The 15,827-nt window shown below is 30.1% G+C and overlaps 2 protein-coding genes across 2 annotated transcripts; one reads left to right on the top strand and one right to left on the bottom strand.

Annotated features, from left to right (window-relative positions):
* Positions 1-4,265: 4,265 nt before the first annotated feature.
* LOC124534868 (60S ribosomal protein L36) lies at positions 4,266-7,121 on the bottom strand. Its single transcript, XM_047110912.1, has 4 exons — positions 7,014-7,121; positions 6,743-6,866; positions 6,296-6,388; positions 4,266-4,443 (listed from the first exon to the last, which is right to left on the bottom strand). The coding sequence occupies exons 2-4, from the start codon at positions 6,863-6,865 to the stop codon at positions 4,291-4,293; spliced, it is 369 nt and encodes a 122-aa protein (XP_046966868.1). The 5' UTR covers position 6,866; positions 7,014-7,121; the 3' UTR covers positions 4,266-4,290.
* Positions 7,122-7,885: 764 nt separating this feature from the next.
* LOC124534817 (serum response factor-binding protein 1) lies at positions 7,886-9,946 on the top strand. The gene is made up of 3 exons (XM_047110836.1): positions 7,886-8,039; positions 8,147-8,308; positions 8,723-9,946. The coding sequence occupies exons 1-3, from the start codon at positions 8,001-8,003 to the stop codon at positions 9,902-9,904; spliced, it is 1,383 nt and encodes a 460-aa protein (XP_046966792.1). The 5' UTR covers positions 7,886-8,000; the 3' UTR covers positions 9,905-9,946.
* Positions 9,947-15,827: the final 5,881 nt, after the last annotated feature.

The raw sequence follows: 15,827 nt of genomic DNA on the forward strand, positions 1-15,827 counted from the left end.
CAGGTAAAATAAGAAAAAAATAGCCAATATTTAGAAAATATTGTTTGAACTTAACTACATAATATAAAACAAAGTGACTTCCCCTTGTCTGTCTGTATGTATGCTTAGATCTTTAAAGCCACGCAATGAATTTTGATAGTTATTTTTTTTAATATATAGAGTGTTTCGTGAAACACTGATAATAAAACCTTTAAAAGGTTTCTAATGTGGTATCGTAAATAAAAACATTTGTTCAATCGGATACAATGCAAACGCTGGCTAAACCTTATAGGACAAATTAATTAGTCTTAAAATGGTCTACAAAAAAAGTCATAATTATCTCTTAGGGATAACCCAGAAGAACATTATAAAACATGTTTTTGACCTTTACTTTTTAAGAGAAATAGCTTATTTACAAATCGATTTTAAGCAATTATTCTTTATCCAGTCAAGTACCTCAAGTAGGTGCATGGTGCATTTAATATAGATCAACACGGCAAAAATATATGATCCTTAAGAGCTTTCAATGACAACGCGGATAATATCAGCGTTATTCTGAATAAAAGAGAAATACAATCATATGAATTCGGTGACCTTAGCGGAGATTTAATTAGGAATAATAGGTATATTTATTAAATATTTAAAGAATTACTAATATACCTTTTTATTTTACAGTTTACGTTAAAAAGTGGGCTAAACAATAGCTGTATAGGGGATTGTATCGATCCTGCTATTTTTAAATGCCTTGATAGCCTGTATGTCCAGGACCTATTAAGGCTAATTAAACGCCAATAAAAATTAGAATATTTGTCGAGTATTCATTTTAAGTATACACGAATAATCATCAAAGAACGTCTTTTATATTTATCAACTATTCTTAGTTTCGCCGATTAAAATACCTAAATATATCTTATTCGCGCCATATGTTATCATAAGTTTATCATCCAATTGTAATAATGTAATCGGGGCCGAGTATTTTCGTATTCAAAGCCTTGTTTTATAACTCAATTATTAGATATATAAAACAATAAAATTATGTATTTGAACACATGGTTAATTTGAGGTAACTATAAAGTTATATAATACAGTCAAATTCAATTCTCCATTTCCATTAATAGCAATAGTTTTTTTGTCATAAATCTCGCGAGGCACAACTTTTAGTATGCCATTTTAACAAGTCAATCAATTTTAATATACCGCTTCCGCATAATGAAGGTCGTATACACACACACACCACACCGTAAACAAAGCTCGCGCTTAGCCTAGCCGCCTCGGATATTTTTTTGTAATTAAATTCATCTTGTCCTCGGAAGAGGTCGTAAGAAAACCGGCTTAAAAACGATGTAATTCTAATATTCTAAATCTATATGTTTAAGTTTTATAAAGAGTACTCGGGATATTTATTATTTATTAATGTGCGTATTGTTCCTTACCATGGCATTACCTGTTTAGAAAAGATCATAAGATTAATAGTTGTCAAATGTTATCAAGACTTTTTTTTTATATTAAGAGTCTATGATTGTTGAGATAAACAGCTTAGTGAATATTAACCAAAATTTTTCCGTAACCGTTAAGATTGCAAGATGACGTTATATTTTATATTGTTTGTTTTCGAAAGTGTTTGTTGACTGACAGATAAAACAAGTGTTTTGAAAACATTTTAATGTGAGATTTATTTCTTTGCTTGATATTATTTCAAAATTGTAAAATCAAATATAATCTCATATATTTATTCGTTCGTTTAGTCTCTTGTAAAAAGTATATTTGTAAGACAATAAAAATACCTACAATTATTAATTAACACTACGAAATATTAGTGGTTTCGATTCACAAAGTAAATAATTAATTTACAATTATAAGGTAATACGTAAGTACTATGTACTTATTCACATTGTGAATATGATATTAAGATGATGAATATGAGTTTCTAATTTGTAACAAATTATAATAATACGACGATTAATCAAAAAGTATTAAGACATGGATTCCAATACTTTGACACTTTTGTTGTTTACAATATTTTTTCATTTATTATAATAATTTATTTAAAAAAAAAAAACGAAACAATTTCATTAATGAAAGTACCTAATTATAATTTAAACATAAATAATAACAATTTGTGACGCAATTTGCGTACGTTCTGTATAAGCTTCGATAACTAAATGACCTCTCCACTCTCCAGGCCCCCTATCGTCATAATAAAAACAGATAATATTTGATAAATAAACAATCTACGTAGCTAAATTATTAGTAATTTGACAAATAAATTTAATTACCGGGATCACTACGTAAATTATATTCATGTGACGCAAATTATAAACGAGACCAAGTTTGAGTTGAAATAAACCCATAGAACTTGTTAGTTAAGTCAGGTATAGCATACCAAATTGTAAAGTGCTATAATATATATCAACAGTTAATTAGTAGTAATCATAAAGAACGTGCATTTAAAAATACAAATTATAAGAAAATTAAAATTATAATATTAAAAATGGCAAAATATAATACTCAGCCCTAAGAAATTTTGAATAATAATATGTCACTTTTTAATAGTTCCAAAGTCATATTACTTGCCATAAAAATTTTACCCCCTCTTCTTATACTCCGCCGCTCTTTTTGCTCTTGTCGATTGAAGTAGGAACAATAATACCTAACACTAATACCCTCATGTTCCAACACAAACGGTAATTCTGACAGACTCTTCGAATTGTCTGTTGGTAATTAAAGAAATCCATATCGTTGTAGGGGGGAAAATTATCAGCTTTAAGTTCAAGGAGGAATTGGTTTCTTGTTGGATTTTCGTTTTCTGGATTCAAAACCAGTCTGGAATAGTTAGTAATGACGACGTAGACTAATTCACTGGAGTTGCCGTATCATCTAGTATTACATACTTATTTTAAAAATTCAACTCAAGGCTAGGACACTCCCTTAGCAAAAACTCACCTGGATAAATCCTCGAAGTCTCATTAAAATCTAAAAGTACATTTTATGAATCTCTACAACCAAACATTCCAAGCGTTCTTGGTTTTCGAGGCAATCTAAACGTTGGATGAGTCTACAATGAGTATATTATGCCTTCAAAATTATATAGAATCTGTAATCTTTTTGTCTCACTGTTCAATCTCCTTCGCACTTTACTTTCTCGGAAAAAATAAAAGCCTCAAAAAATAGTAGTATTAAAAAATAGCTGTACTTTTAAGTTGATAATAGATTTTTAAAACAAATAATAAAATAAGTTTTTATCTTAAGAAAAAACAGTATATACTTTTGGCATTTGCTAACAGTTTTTGTTTCAAGTATAGTTATTAAAAAGTGAAACTTTAGAACATTTTTTTGTTTACCTTAAAAAAAACTGTTATTTCCCTATTAGGCACAATAAAAAAGGGTAAAAAATATAGAAACCCTTCGTAATTAGTTAGTATCCATTATTTAATAGAGCTACATTATAACAATAGATATACCTCTGGGCTTTGGTTACGCTGGGACCACTAATTGAAAAATTTAAGTCGTTAACATATGACACAGTCCATTGTAGTGAATATGACTCAGCTGAGTAACAAGTGGTGTTGTCCACAGATTGAACAATTAATTTAGCATCAGCATCTCGATCGATTCTCTATCAAATATCTTTTACAATCTCAATCAAGTCTTCTTTACATATTATAAAATTTGGAGTGTCTGTTTGTAATATTAAGTCCTTTTTTACTCAATACATATGTGTACATGGTACATATACCAAAATAACACTTACAAATTTTGTGTGTTTATTTCGGGTAATTATTGGAACGGCTGGACCGATTATGGCGGGATTTTCCCTGGCAGATATAATAGGGAGTAACTAAGGCTAGAATAATATTTCCTTTTAATTCAAACGAGTATAAGATCTCGGGCACAGCTAGTTTTTAATAAAAAATAAAAGCGTAAAATCAATTTCGTATGATATAATTTTTTTATAATCAAAACTAAGTTTGATACGATTGATTCAAATATTGCTACAAGCTACTGTTTGATGGCAATGGAGGCAAGTGAGCTAAAATAACTAATATACAATATTCTTTATTTCAATATAGAATATAAATTTCCTAACAAATTTTAGTTAATGCAGTGTGAAATGTTTTTTATATTTTATACTAGTGGCCCCCCTGGCTTCACACGGTTGCATGTAAGGCTAATATTAAATATACGACGGATATCAATAAGTGACTTATGCTATTTAGTGTATTCGAGCTTTAATTCCATGGCGCTTAGAGTTTAAAAATAATGAAAAAACCAATAAAACGATTTAGTATCTTAGACGTAATTTATTACAGATTAATGGGCGTGTGTAGTGGCGTGGTGCGCTTGTGCGGCAGCCTTCCTCATCTGTACCAAGACGTTGCTCATCTCTTCACGCTTCCTCTTAGCACGGATGTGTGTGCCAAGACGACGCTTCAAGAACTTCAGAGCGCGCTTGTCTTTTGACACCTGGAAGAAACAATTTACAAATTATGTTTGTTATCATACAATCCAAAACAGTAAGTAAAACATTGTTATGAGCGTGAATAATCAGCAGAACAAATCAATATATTTTGAATTAAACAAGATAATATAGGTGTGATATTATTCAGGTTGATTTTGTATATGTAGTGTTTTAAGTAAAGTAAAAATTTACTGTTCAAAGCCACATGAACAATGTTGCTGTATAAAGAATCAAAATGAATTTTATTTGCAATCAAAAGCATTTAAAAATTACATAAAGATTATTTTATTTAAAGTATTTCATGTACCATGAATCTTGGAATAGAGTAACTTAATTTTACGCAACAACAATTAAATAAGAAATTTACAGAATTAGGTTTCCTACTAATAAAAACTGTTAACTAAATATATGAAAGTATATAAAACTACAATAAATCTATTTTGTTTATTTCAAATGCGTAATTTTCTTTTGGTCCAGTTCTTAGAAAATTTTACAAATATTATCATCAACAATATTCAAAACGAAATTTCGAAAAATTTGTGTTTACAATGTTGACAAAATTATTATGGGAACTCGGGAAGTAAAATTAAAGCTGATATAATTTAATATGCAAAACAATGTTGTACTATAAATATATTCTCATGAAATATTAATTGAGAACTGCAAATTCAAAGAAATGTATAAATCTAAGGTTTGGTCATTTCTTTAGTTGGAATAGACTACACATATTTGGAACCTATAGTTCCACTATCTATTCTGTCATTATGAACTGCAAGATTATTACTAAATTAGTTTATTATTAACTTATTGTTTAATATTATCATCAACATTTTCCGCATTCAATTATTTGATTTTCATGTTTATACACATTTCAAGCAATTTACTTAGAAACAATTTCCTTTATATTTTATAGTGTCAAATTTTTAAGACATAAATGTACATCTTATATAAAGCATAAGCCAATTTTAGTCCCAGTGATTGTGATACCTATGATAGCTGCATATGAAATAATCATGTGTCAGTTACGACAGTCTCATTTTGAACTTCAGTCATAGATATGCAGAAAATTAAAAAAATCTTGATAGCAATTTACTCAATTGCTACAATTTAAACAAGAATTAAATTTAGAGACAGGCAAATAGGTACTAAAATACAAAGTTTCATCAGAGTCAATAAGTCACATAAAAAAAGTAATAACAAATATACATGAAATATTTGATTTTTATGCAATATAATTATAATAAAAATGAAATATTTGATTTTTATGCAATAATATTGATTTGGGAATTATAACTCAATAAATAGATTTTAGGACTTAACTACTGTTGTTATTGATTGTTAAAGTTAGCATGTGCTAACTAGAACTATTTTCAGTAAACACTTAAGTATATACAATCACAAAATGATGTGAACCAAATTCACAACACTTGTCATTATATAGATAGATGCAAATCATTGATACAAATATTCCTTTAGGATTAAAAAAAAATGGTACTTGATTGACAACCCATTAATAAATGTTAAATTGATTAAATAGGTATAAGTAGTTACATACATTTAGTATTGCATTATAAATGAATATATATTTATCAAGAACTGTTAGTAGATTAAAATATAGCTAAGCTATTGGCAATTACATGGATATAAAAAACTACAGTTGATTATCTACATTTTTTCTTCTAATAGAATAAGCTATAAGATTATCTACTTTATTAAATTAAATTTAACCTTCCCTACATTATACATTGTGTTCAAGTGTGAGTCTGTTCATAGATTATATTCAGTTTATAGATTTATATGGGTAGAAATTTTAATCAGTCATTTTTAATATAGGCTTTATAGTGATTGATATATTACCTTAAGCAACTCCATAGCTCTCTTCTCATAAGGAGCATGTCCAACGACTTCACGGACTAAGTCACGTACGAATTTTGAGTGCTTAGTTTGTAACTGAAAAAATAAACACAACAAATTAATAAACAATTAAAGTACATATCCTACAGACAAAGTTGATCTTACTGTATTCATATCGAAAAATTAACATGATATAGCGATTGCTGTAGTTTAGTTGCGTAGGTAGTTGGATACATAAGTTTTAGAGGTTATTATAAATGCATTTAGTCATTGTTTTCAATTTATATGAAAATAGATTGTTAAATACAATTCACGTAATATATGGTATAATATTGTACATATAATCTGATTGCTTATTATCACAACTAATTAATGTTTATAAGTGTCGCAAAACACGAGAAAGATATAACTTAATATTTAGAAACAAAGTAAAAATAAATAAAAACTTACACCCTTTAGCCTAGCAGGTCTGATCTTAATTGCTTTGTCTGTAATACCCTTTTTACCAGCGGATATTTTAGTTGTTTTGTGGCCTTTTCGCAGACCAACTGCGATCTCAAACCGGGGTGCCATGCTGAAATAAACAAATAGGTAACGGATAGGAACGAAATATGTTGTCACAACAATCACTTATTATAATAAAACACAGAAATTCACGTAAAAACTCAGTGAAATTTTACGATTATATTGATAATATCGAGTAAAAAAATATTTCACGTACTTTCCGGATTGACAGTTTGTACCAAAAAGGATTAGAGATTTGACAGTTGAATTGAACAGATCATTAATAAAAAAATATATACAGACTAAACCAAATGGTTAACTGCCAAACCTTGAGATTATATTTTGAATATAAAATTATTATAATTATTTGATATATTAAAAGCTAACTATATAATCTCTACATAATTAAATTATTTTAAAATTAACATAACTATTTTAGGCATTATAAAGGTATTCAAATCAAAATCAAAATCAAATCAATTTATTCAAGTAAACTTCACAATGAAGCGTTTTTGAATCGTCAATAATCAAATACTACCACCGTTTCGGAAAGCAGCTTCTAGCGAGAAGAAACGGCAAGAAACTCGCATAGTTGCTCTTTTCAAATAAACACATTTACAATGCTGTTATTGACAGTAATTAGCGTCCTATGATGGAACCCGAGCCTAACTCCAGGCGTTTCTCTCTAAAAAGTACTATTTTAATGAATAGTATGATTTATTTATTAATTTAGTCTTAATAATATTTTTAAATTTTGAAAATGGTAAATTGATTATATTTTCCGGTATCTTATTATATATGCGTATACCATTGCCCAAAAACGTTCTATTTACCGTATGCAAACGGAAACTGGGGGTTACAAGTTTATTTTTATTTCTCGTATTAATAGTATTATTATATAATTATTGTTGTATTTTCTTTTTAAATAGCGATTATGTTATGCTGAATGCATTAAAGGTACTTAATTACATAAGAATTTATATTACTTTGCTTAACATACTAATTATTAATTTTAATATTAATAGAATTTTTGTCTACCTCAGGCACAGTTAAAGTTAATTCTAGTTGGATGTTGGCAGCACTGACATGTTTATTAATAATTAGTTTCAAATACCATATGACAATGACGTTTTACTGTGTCTGTGTTTGAGGTTATATTTTGCATTTATTTTGATTTGGTAATTTATAAAAATAGTGAAGAAACATGGAGGTTGGAGCTGTTAAACAAGCTTTTAATAATGAGGTAAGTGTGAAATATTTATTATTAATATATGTCAATCAATTACTTTAGACTCAATGTAAAACGTATCATACATGCTGGTAGTTTCATAGTATTCTATGGTTTTCCAGATTATTCTACTCAAAAAGAATTTAAACCAAGCGAAAATACAAACAATACATAAGTTGACGAGAAAGGCAAAGACTTTAACTGATAAAAAAGGCCCAGAGGCTCTTAAAGATAAGCAGAAAAGGAAAGCGGAGTCTGCAGTAAGAGAAGTACTCATCATCAAGGTAAAAATGTAAATATGTAGTTATATAAATATAACAAAAGCTTTAAGTTAGTATTTATGGACTTTCAGGCAGAAAATGTAATTTAATTTAATTTTATTGATAAAACTTTGTCTATTCTGAAACTGTGGTAATATTACTACCTCTTTGTCTGTTTGAGCTGTATTGTGCTAACCTTTGCTCATTTGTTTGTCCTACTGACAATACAATGTAGTATAGTCTATTCTAATCTAAGGAACATATTAATAAACCTTATATTCTGATTTATATGAGTAATTTGCTTATTTGTTTGTTATATTACATTCTTAATACCGTTGATGTTTCAAGATCTTGACCTATGATGTCAAAATTGTATATTACAACTGGAATTGTACACAAATATTATGGTATCTAAAATAAAAATATTTAATCTTTCAGAAAATTAAAGCAAGAGATATAGCAAGGTTCATTGTGACACACACTGGGAAACTGAATGAATATTTAAACAAACCACTTGTAGATGAAAATAAAGCATGTGCTCGCTTACTTCTACACAAAGCATTACAAGAGAAATACAAACATATAAGGGAAAAGTTTATAAATATATCAATAAAGGATCTGTTCATGTCGAGGCAAGAAAGAAAGAATCTTAAAAAAGAGGAAAGAGAGAAACAGAAGAATAAAAAGAAAGGAAAGAATAAATCAAATACTGTTAATGTAGAAGGTGAATGGGATGTAGAAAACACAGACAAAAGTAAAGAGGCAATCAAAAAAGGAACAATAAAAGGAGATAATGCTGAAGATGATGAAGCAATGTCAGAGGAAGATGAAATGTCTGAAATAGATGATAGGGCAAGTGAAAATAGTAGCACATTAAGCAATAAATCTGATGCAGGTGATAATTCTGATGGAGATGAACCTGATCAGGAATTGGAAGAGTTAAATAATAAAGAATTTAATATTGAAGACAAAGATAGCGACTCTGATGGCACTGAAGATAAGAAAATATCAAAGAAGGTTAAAAAAGATAATAAAAATAAAATAGACTCATTTAAACCTAGTAATGAAATTTTTGAATTAAAAATCAATGGAAGTAAAAAGATATCTGAAGACAAAAGTAAAAAGGGAGATAGAAAAATCAAGGATAATAAGAACAAGAATTTAAATGAGAAACTGCATAAAAGAAATTTCAATAAGGAATCTGATGATTTATCCGAAAAAGTAACAAAGATTGTTGACCCATTCTTTGTGACTTCCACTGGTGAAAATTATATGTCACTAGTAGAACCGAGGAATCCCGATGAAGTTAAAGAAGTACATAAAGAAGGTAACAGGAAATACAGAAGAGCAGTAATGTTCGGGCATGTACCAAAAGCAAAACCGAGGAAAAACAATTATCAATCTAATAATAATTTCAACCAATATGAAAATTATGAAAATAATAAACCTAGTAATAAGAATAAAGAATTCGGAAATAGACAAAATAATTTAAAACGGCATGAAGATAGAGGACAGGATAAAAAAGACGAAGTTCCGGAAAAGTTACATCCTTCATGGGAAGCTAAGAAAAAGCAATCAGGTCTATTACCTTTTACGGGTAAAAAAATTGTTTTTGATTAAAATAAATTATTTGTTTTTTTAATACAAAGTACATATTTTATACTTTTGCTCTTTTATATTTTTCATATCCTAAAAAAAGCTATTATGTTGAAAATCGTGGAACTCTACTGCAAATTGATACCTGTAAACAAAGTTGGTGTTGCCATTAAATTAATTATAAAACTAAAAAAATAATTCCTAAAATTAATACCTTGATTGAATAAAGCAATATGTTTTCAGACAACATAATATGTTGCAAGTCTAACAGATTTCTTATGTATATAAAAGTGAAGATACACATTAAACAATTTGATATACAGCTGTTATAAAGAATTAAAATCATAAAGTTTAATTACCTGTATAAGAATAAGCTATTATAATTTTTCACACATTCTGTAGTATATTTAGTATCAGCAACGAGCCTGTACTAAGCCAGGCCTCGCTAGTCTTAGAATAATGGATTTACGGAAGTCGCATACGATGAAACCGGAGGTTTATCGTTACAGAGTGCTCTCTTCAAGGCCTTGAACTTTTTTCGAGTTAATAAAAGTTATCCGCAATAGAAATGGTCAGTGAGTTTACTAATTTAGTAGATGTAGGAATCATTTTAATAGAAGAAGTATGTATATTCTTATTCGTGGAATATTTATGGACCGTTACTTATTAAGAAAATGTCTCTTCGCCATCTTGTGACGTCATAGCTTTTAATATGAATAGATTAGGTATGAGAGACATGACATGACAAATGTTTTTTGAAATTCAGAAACTATTTCCGAAACTTTTCAGCTACGTTTTTTTTTATTTCATTCTCAGATTAATCTTCATCATCATTTATTTCTTTTTTGTATGTCTCTTTTTACAAAATGTAACTGCTAACTGCTGAAAATGCTAAGGAAGTTTATCTTTAATTTGGTTAATATTTTAATTTAATTGAAATTTATATGCCTTGCCAATTTTTTATGGAATATTGTCAAGTAAATTTTCTAAAAATTGCTTTTGTTTTTTGACTTGCAATTCCAATTCTTTTGATTTATTTTTTGAATTTATTAAACCTATTTTCGTTAACCTCACCAAATCCTGATCTGGTATATATGTATAAGAAAAATATAATAATCGATTGACTAATATTATTAGTTAAAAGATAAAAAAATAAATAAAGTCAATCCTAATAAAATATAACTGAAAAATAAGTTCAATTTAAATCCAATCATCCACACTTATTTAAGTAAGTTACAAAGTCACTACCGCTTCTTAATATTGATGTGTTTTATATAAGTACACAAATGCAGGAAACGCCGTGAAGTCCATTTGGCATTTATACATCGTAATTGTACGTGATTTATATTAAAATGTACCATATATTTTGGCACATAGGCTAACGCCTTACAAGATTAACACCAGGACAAAGTGACAACTAGAATGTCATCTCACCGAAATATATTATGTCCAAATCCGTAGTTATCGCCGTTTGGGCGCGGGGTACAATATAGCAGGGCGTAATGTAGCATTCCTCACGTGTGGCGCGATTTATCGTCACAGCTAAATTGCGAATGCCACTTGCATAACCGACGTGTGAATTTCATGGACGTTATACCTGCTTTATACTAAGATTTGGCCTAACAAACGTTTGTAATATCTTAATTGTTATTGCTCCGTAAATCAGTACATTCCAATGGTTTGTTTGAACATAAACATCGTTGATTATGGTTATAGCATTGTTGTATGTACAAAGGTACCTTTCTAGAAATTGGGGCTTTGATACTTTGCTATGCATATTGTTTTAAACGTTGGAATGCGTGTACGTTCTCGGAGGATTAATGAAATTTTATTCATTTCTGATTTTATTGGAATAAGATGTATTGTATGTTTAATTATTTGACGTTGTGTTTCGGTTATGCGAGTAAAATAATTGGTCGCAGAGCTGCCTCAATATTTTCTTTTTCAAATTTTATAATCGATTTGTCGGTCACTGTGTAAATCTTTCAGCCTTTCTTACCATAGTTATTCTATTTATTACGATACAATAACGACTATAAACTATTTAATAAAATTTATAAATGTCTGATTAAGCCTAAATTAATAACATGAATTCCTATTTAAAGTATTTCGATGGGTTAAATGAGGGATGAAAATTAGTATGTACTATGTAATTTGACATTTCTGATGTTAGAGTTATACATATCAGTATTTTTTTTAATTAATGAGACGAAGACAGCTTTTATTGAGCTGTTAATGAAATAAAGATGATTATCAAAGGTTTTTTTTTAGTATATATCCGGAAAGCATTTATTTTCGTTAAACTATATAAGTCTCGCTATGCCGACTTATGTTTGCTCCTCTCTAATTCTCTTATTCGCTTTTTGTTTTGAAGCCCGATCATTCTTGCTAGCTAGCTTGATTTTTAAATAAGAAAATAAATTTTAAATATTAGTTTACAATAAAATGGAATTTTTGTTAAAATGATTATGTTTGAATTTTTGTAAGCTTAACTTTAACTAGATGCATAGAATGCATCACAGTACAAATCATATCGTGTTCATGTAGCGTATAACTTGCAGGTATTACATTAGGCGTTAAGCGTTCGTGTCAGCGATCCCGTGAAGTCACGAAATGCTGACAGTTCAATAATACATGACACATGTACTGGCATGTACTGGATAGTGTCATGAATAATTATAGTCTTCTATTGTTTTATGTCATCAATAGCAATTTTACAAATTTTTACCATCACGCTGTAACATATTTATGGGTGTAATAAAATTGGTGTAGCTGTCGTCAATGAGTTGATCACTTTTTGTGCTGTGTTCGAAGGCGATTTTAAATTGTTCATCGGATGTATTAAGAAGGCCACTATATGAACTTGGACAACCTTAGAGGCGGTAAAGAGGGTGAAGCCGGGAATAGATTCAGGTTGTCATTTCCAGTATTTGCTTTAGCTATTAAGATTATGGCCAATTATCCACTTGTACGAGATGTGGTCTACGTGGAATAAAACATAAAGCATGTAGTTACGGCGATAAAAAGGATAAGCAGATAGGAAAGCTTTGGAATCTGCAAATCTATGCCGTGAGTACTGTACGCCGTGTTTTATACCTTATAAATATTTTATCCGTTTTCGTTTTAATTATAAAACGTGTAATAAGCAATTTTAGCTTATAATGAAAACTTGAAATTAACACGCTGTAGTATGCAATTCCTATTAAAACGAACACACCTATGTGTTCACAGTTCACTCACTGCACTGTAATGTTTTTTTGCTCTTCCAAATTACATTAGGATTCTGTGATGAAACTTTAAATTTTGAATTCACATTGAATTTCCAAACTAACACCGGCTCGGTGGAAAAAATACGTGAAATTTAACATTCGCACGTAAAAAAGTCCCAAACGAGTAGGTACGTGTTTTCACTTCATTATTTTTGTTTATAATTGATCTCATGTAACAATGAAAAAGAACACTCTATTAGCATACGTGTACCCTACTCTTATAACTTGGGTGCCTTCAAAAGAGGCATAAAGAGGTTGCGAGCCAACGTGGTCAGGCTGAACAGTGCATCTCATTCTTGCTGACAGTACTGGTCGTTCTCGTGTTTGAACTCCATTTTCTTCCTTACCATTAGGTGGATATGCCTATCCGGATAGTAGGTAGTAATAGTGGAATAAAATGTAGAGAGAATTCATGAGCCCGATCGAATTCCACTACAGGGGAGTCGACCTGTCCTGGCTGGTGTGCTGGAGGTCTGCAGAAGAAGAAGAAGAAGAAGAAGAATGTATTTATTTGAAACACAGGCACAGGTATTACAATAAAAAAGGAAGAAGAGAAACAAAAAAAAAAAAAATCTACGAACTACCTAAAACTATGACAATAAATCCAAAAACAATTATGTGCGTAGACATGTACATATGGAAAGCCTGCAAATATGCCGTGTCCCAAACAGGCGGACCATTCAGCGAAATATGGGTCCTAAAAAAAACCCAATGCTGATTTTCAATGGTCACCTTTTTGTCGTATTCATCGCTGTGACAGCGTTGTGTGTGCAGCGTTCAAATACTTTATTTTGTACATAAATTGGGTTTACTGATATAGTTAAATTCATCTGTTAGTTAGGTATGATGTTGTTCAGTGCATTTGACAGACATACAGACGTACAGGGCCATCCCAATAGTTTTACTTGTTTCCCAAGTCACGGAATTGTAAACACTCCTCGTTTAAAATTTTGAACTATGCACTTCTGAGAATTTCTCGAAGGAAAACTCAATAAGCTTTAATTGGTAAGACTTATGGTTGTTATGGTTTGAACCAGGACATCGGGATTGCGCCTTAATGACCTAGCCACTACCAGGCAGTCAAGTAAGTCAATAGTAATGTTACGTCAACAATTGTAAGCAGTAACACATGCGTGGGTGGCATGTAGTTATGTAGTCAACCATGAAAATTAATAGCGGGTGGCCGCATCGTGTCGTATGAGAAATTACGAATTCCACCTGTGCTTAATTATTACACATTGTTTACGTAACATTCGATATGTAGCTTGGTTATACATTTAAATAAAACTATTTATAACGGATGAATATTAATTATTTTTATTTTTAAACATCCCGACGTTTCGAGCACTTTGCAGTGTTCGTGGTCACGGGCAGACTCACAGACAGTCAATAAAAATAATTAATATACGCGATTCATCCGTTATAAATAGTTTTATTTAAATGTGTAATCATCGCGAAAATTTAAGACAACAGCTTGGTTATAATTTGACACGAGTTTACCCGAATCCCGCTATTAGTATACTCGTGTGCCATATATGCTGTTGTAGGGTTTTGATTTACATATTTTGGAAGTCAGGCAGCGATCGATACTATAGGTGGACGAGAGCTAAATGTAAAATTTCAACGTGACTCGCTTGCACATTATATACCTATTTAAAAAGTTACATTCAGTTCCGGCGTTAATCATCTAGATGTTCCAAACTGGACATGACCATTTTATATTTGACCTGGGTGAGACTGGGTCGCAAAGGTGCACTTAAATTGGCTGTAGAAAATATGGAAGACCATTTTTATGGTATGCAGCACGGGAAGCAAGCGACTCCAGATCTCGATGAGCTACCAAATTTGGCACTAGACCATCGCTTCATCGCACGCCTTAATTTCTATAATATGTAGTGTATTATTTTTTTTAAATGAAACGTTTCATTATATTCAAAATATTTGCACCATATGGAGATAATAAATAAATAAGGCTAACATTTGCGTTGAGAATTGCCACTAAAAACCTGAGATACGGTGTCCTCCCGACATTAGGCTTGTTTCTGCGGGCTACCTTTAAAGCTATACCAATTTCAATCAAATATAACTATAACTGTATTATATTTATTATAACTAATTTTATTAATTACAATTTAGCTAATATTTTAAATCCGTTACATTATCAATATTGAATGATTTGATTTTTAACTTTCGAAAATATGTATATACAAATTTGAGTTAAAAATTCTTACTATATAAATGTTGATCACGTGGAATGGTGGTAAGAATGTGGTAAGAATGAAACAGTATTTTACCTGTTGAATCGCAATACCGATCTTTTGGACAAAAAATGAATCAGCCTTCCTGTCACCAGTGGAAGTAATAAGGCGAGAACACTTTTAATGAAGATTTTTACAATACTATTCTAAGGAAATTATATTTATTAATCTTACTTCGTAGTAGAGATATATTTTCACAGCTCGTCGCCTAGCAACGATTTCGACAGTTAGTAAAGGTGCCATCGAAAATTTGAGTTGAAATGGCTTAGCGGTTAAATCAGTTGAATCCTAACTGGATATTCATGTCCTTCGTTTTGGTCATTTTGGCTTATAGGTCTCTTATAGTCCCATGCTCGGTCAGGGTTGCAATCAGTTCGTAACTTATTTCCAAAAGAAAATATCTTTGTGGAATATTTACAG

The sequence above is a fragment of the Vanessa cardui genome, chromosome 13 (assembly GCF_905220365.1).
Source record: "Vanessa cardui chromosome 13, ilVanCard2.1, whole genome shotgun sequence".
In the NCBI taxonomy this organism is placed as follows: Eukaryota; Metazoa; Arthropoda; class Insecta; order Lepidoptera; family Nymphalidae; genus Vanessa; species Vanessa cardui.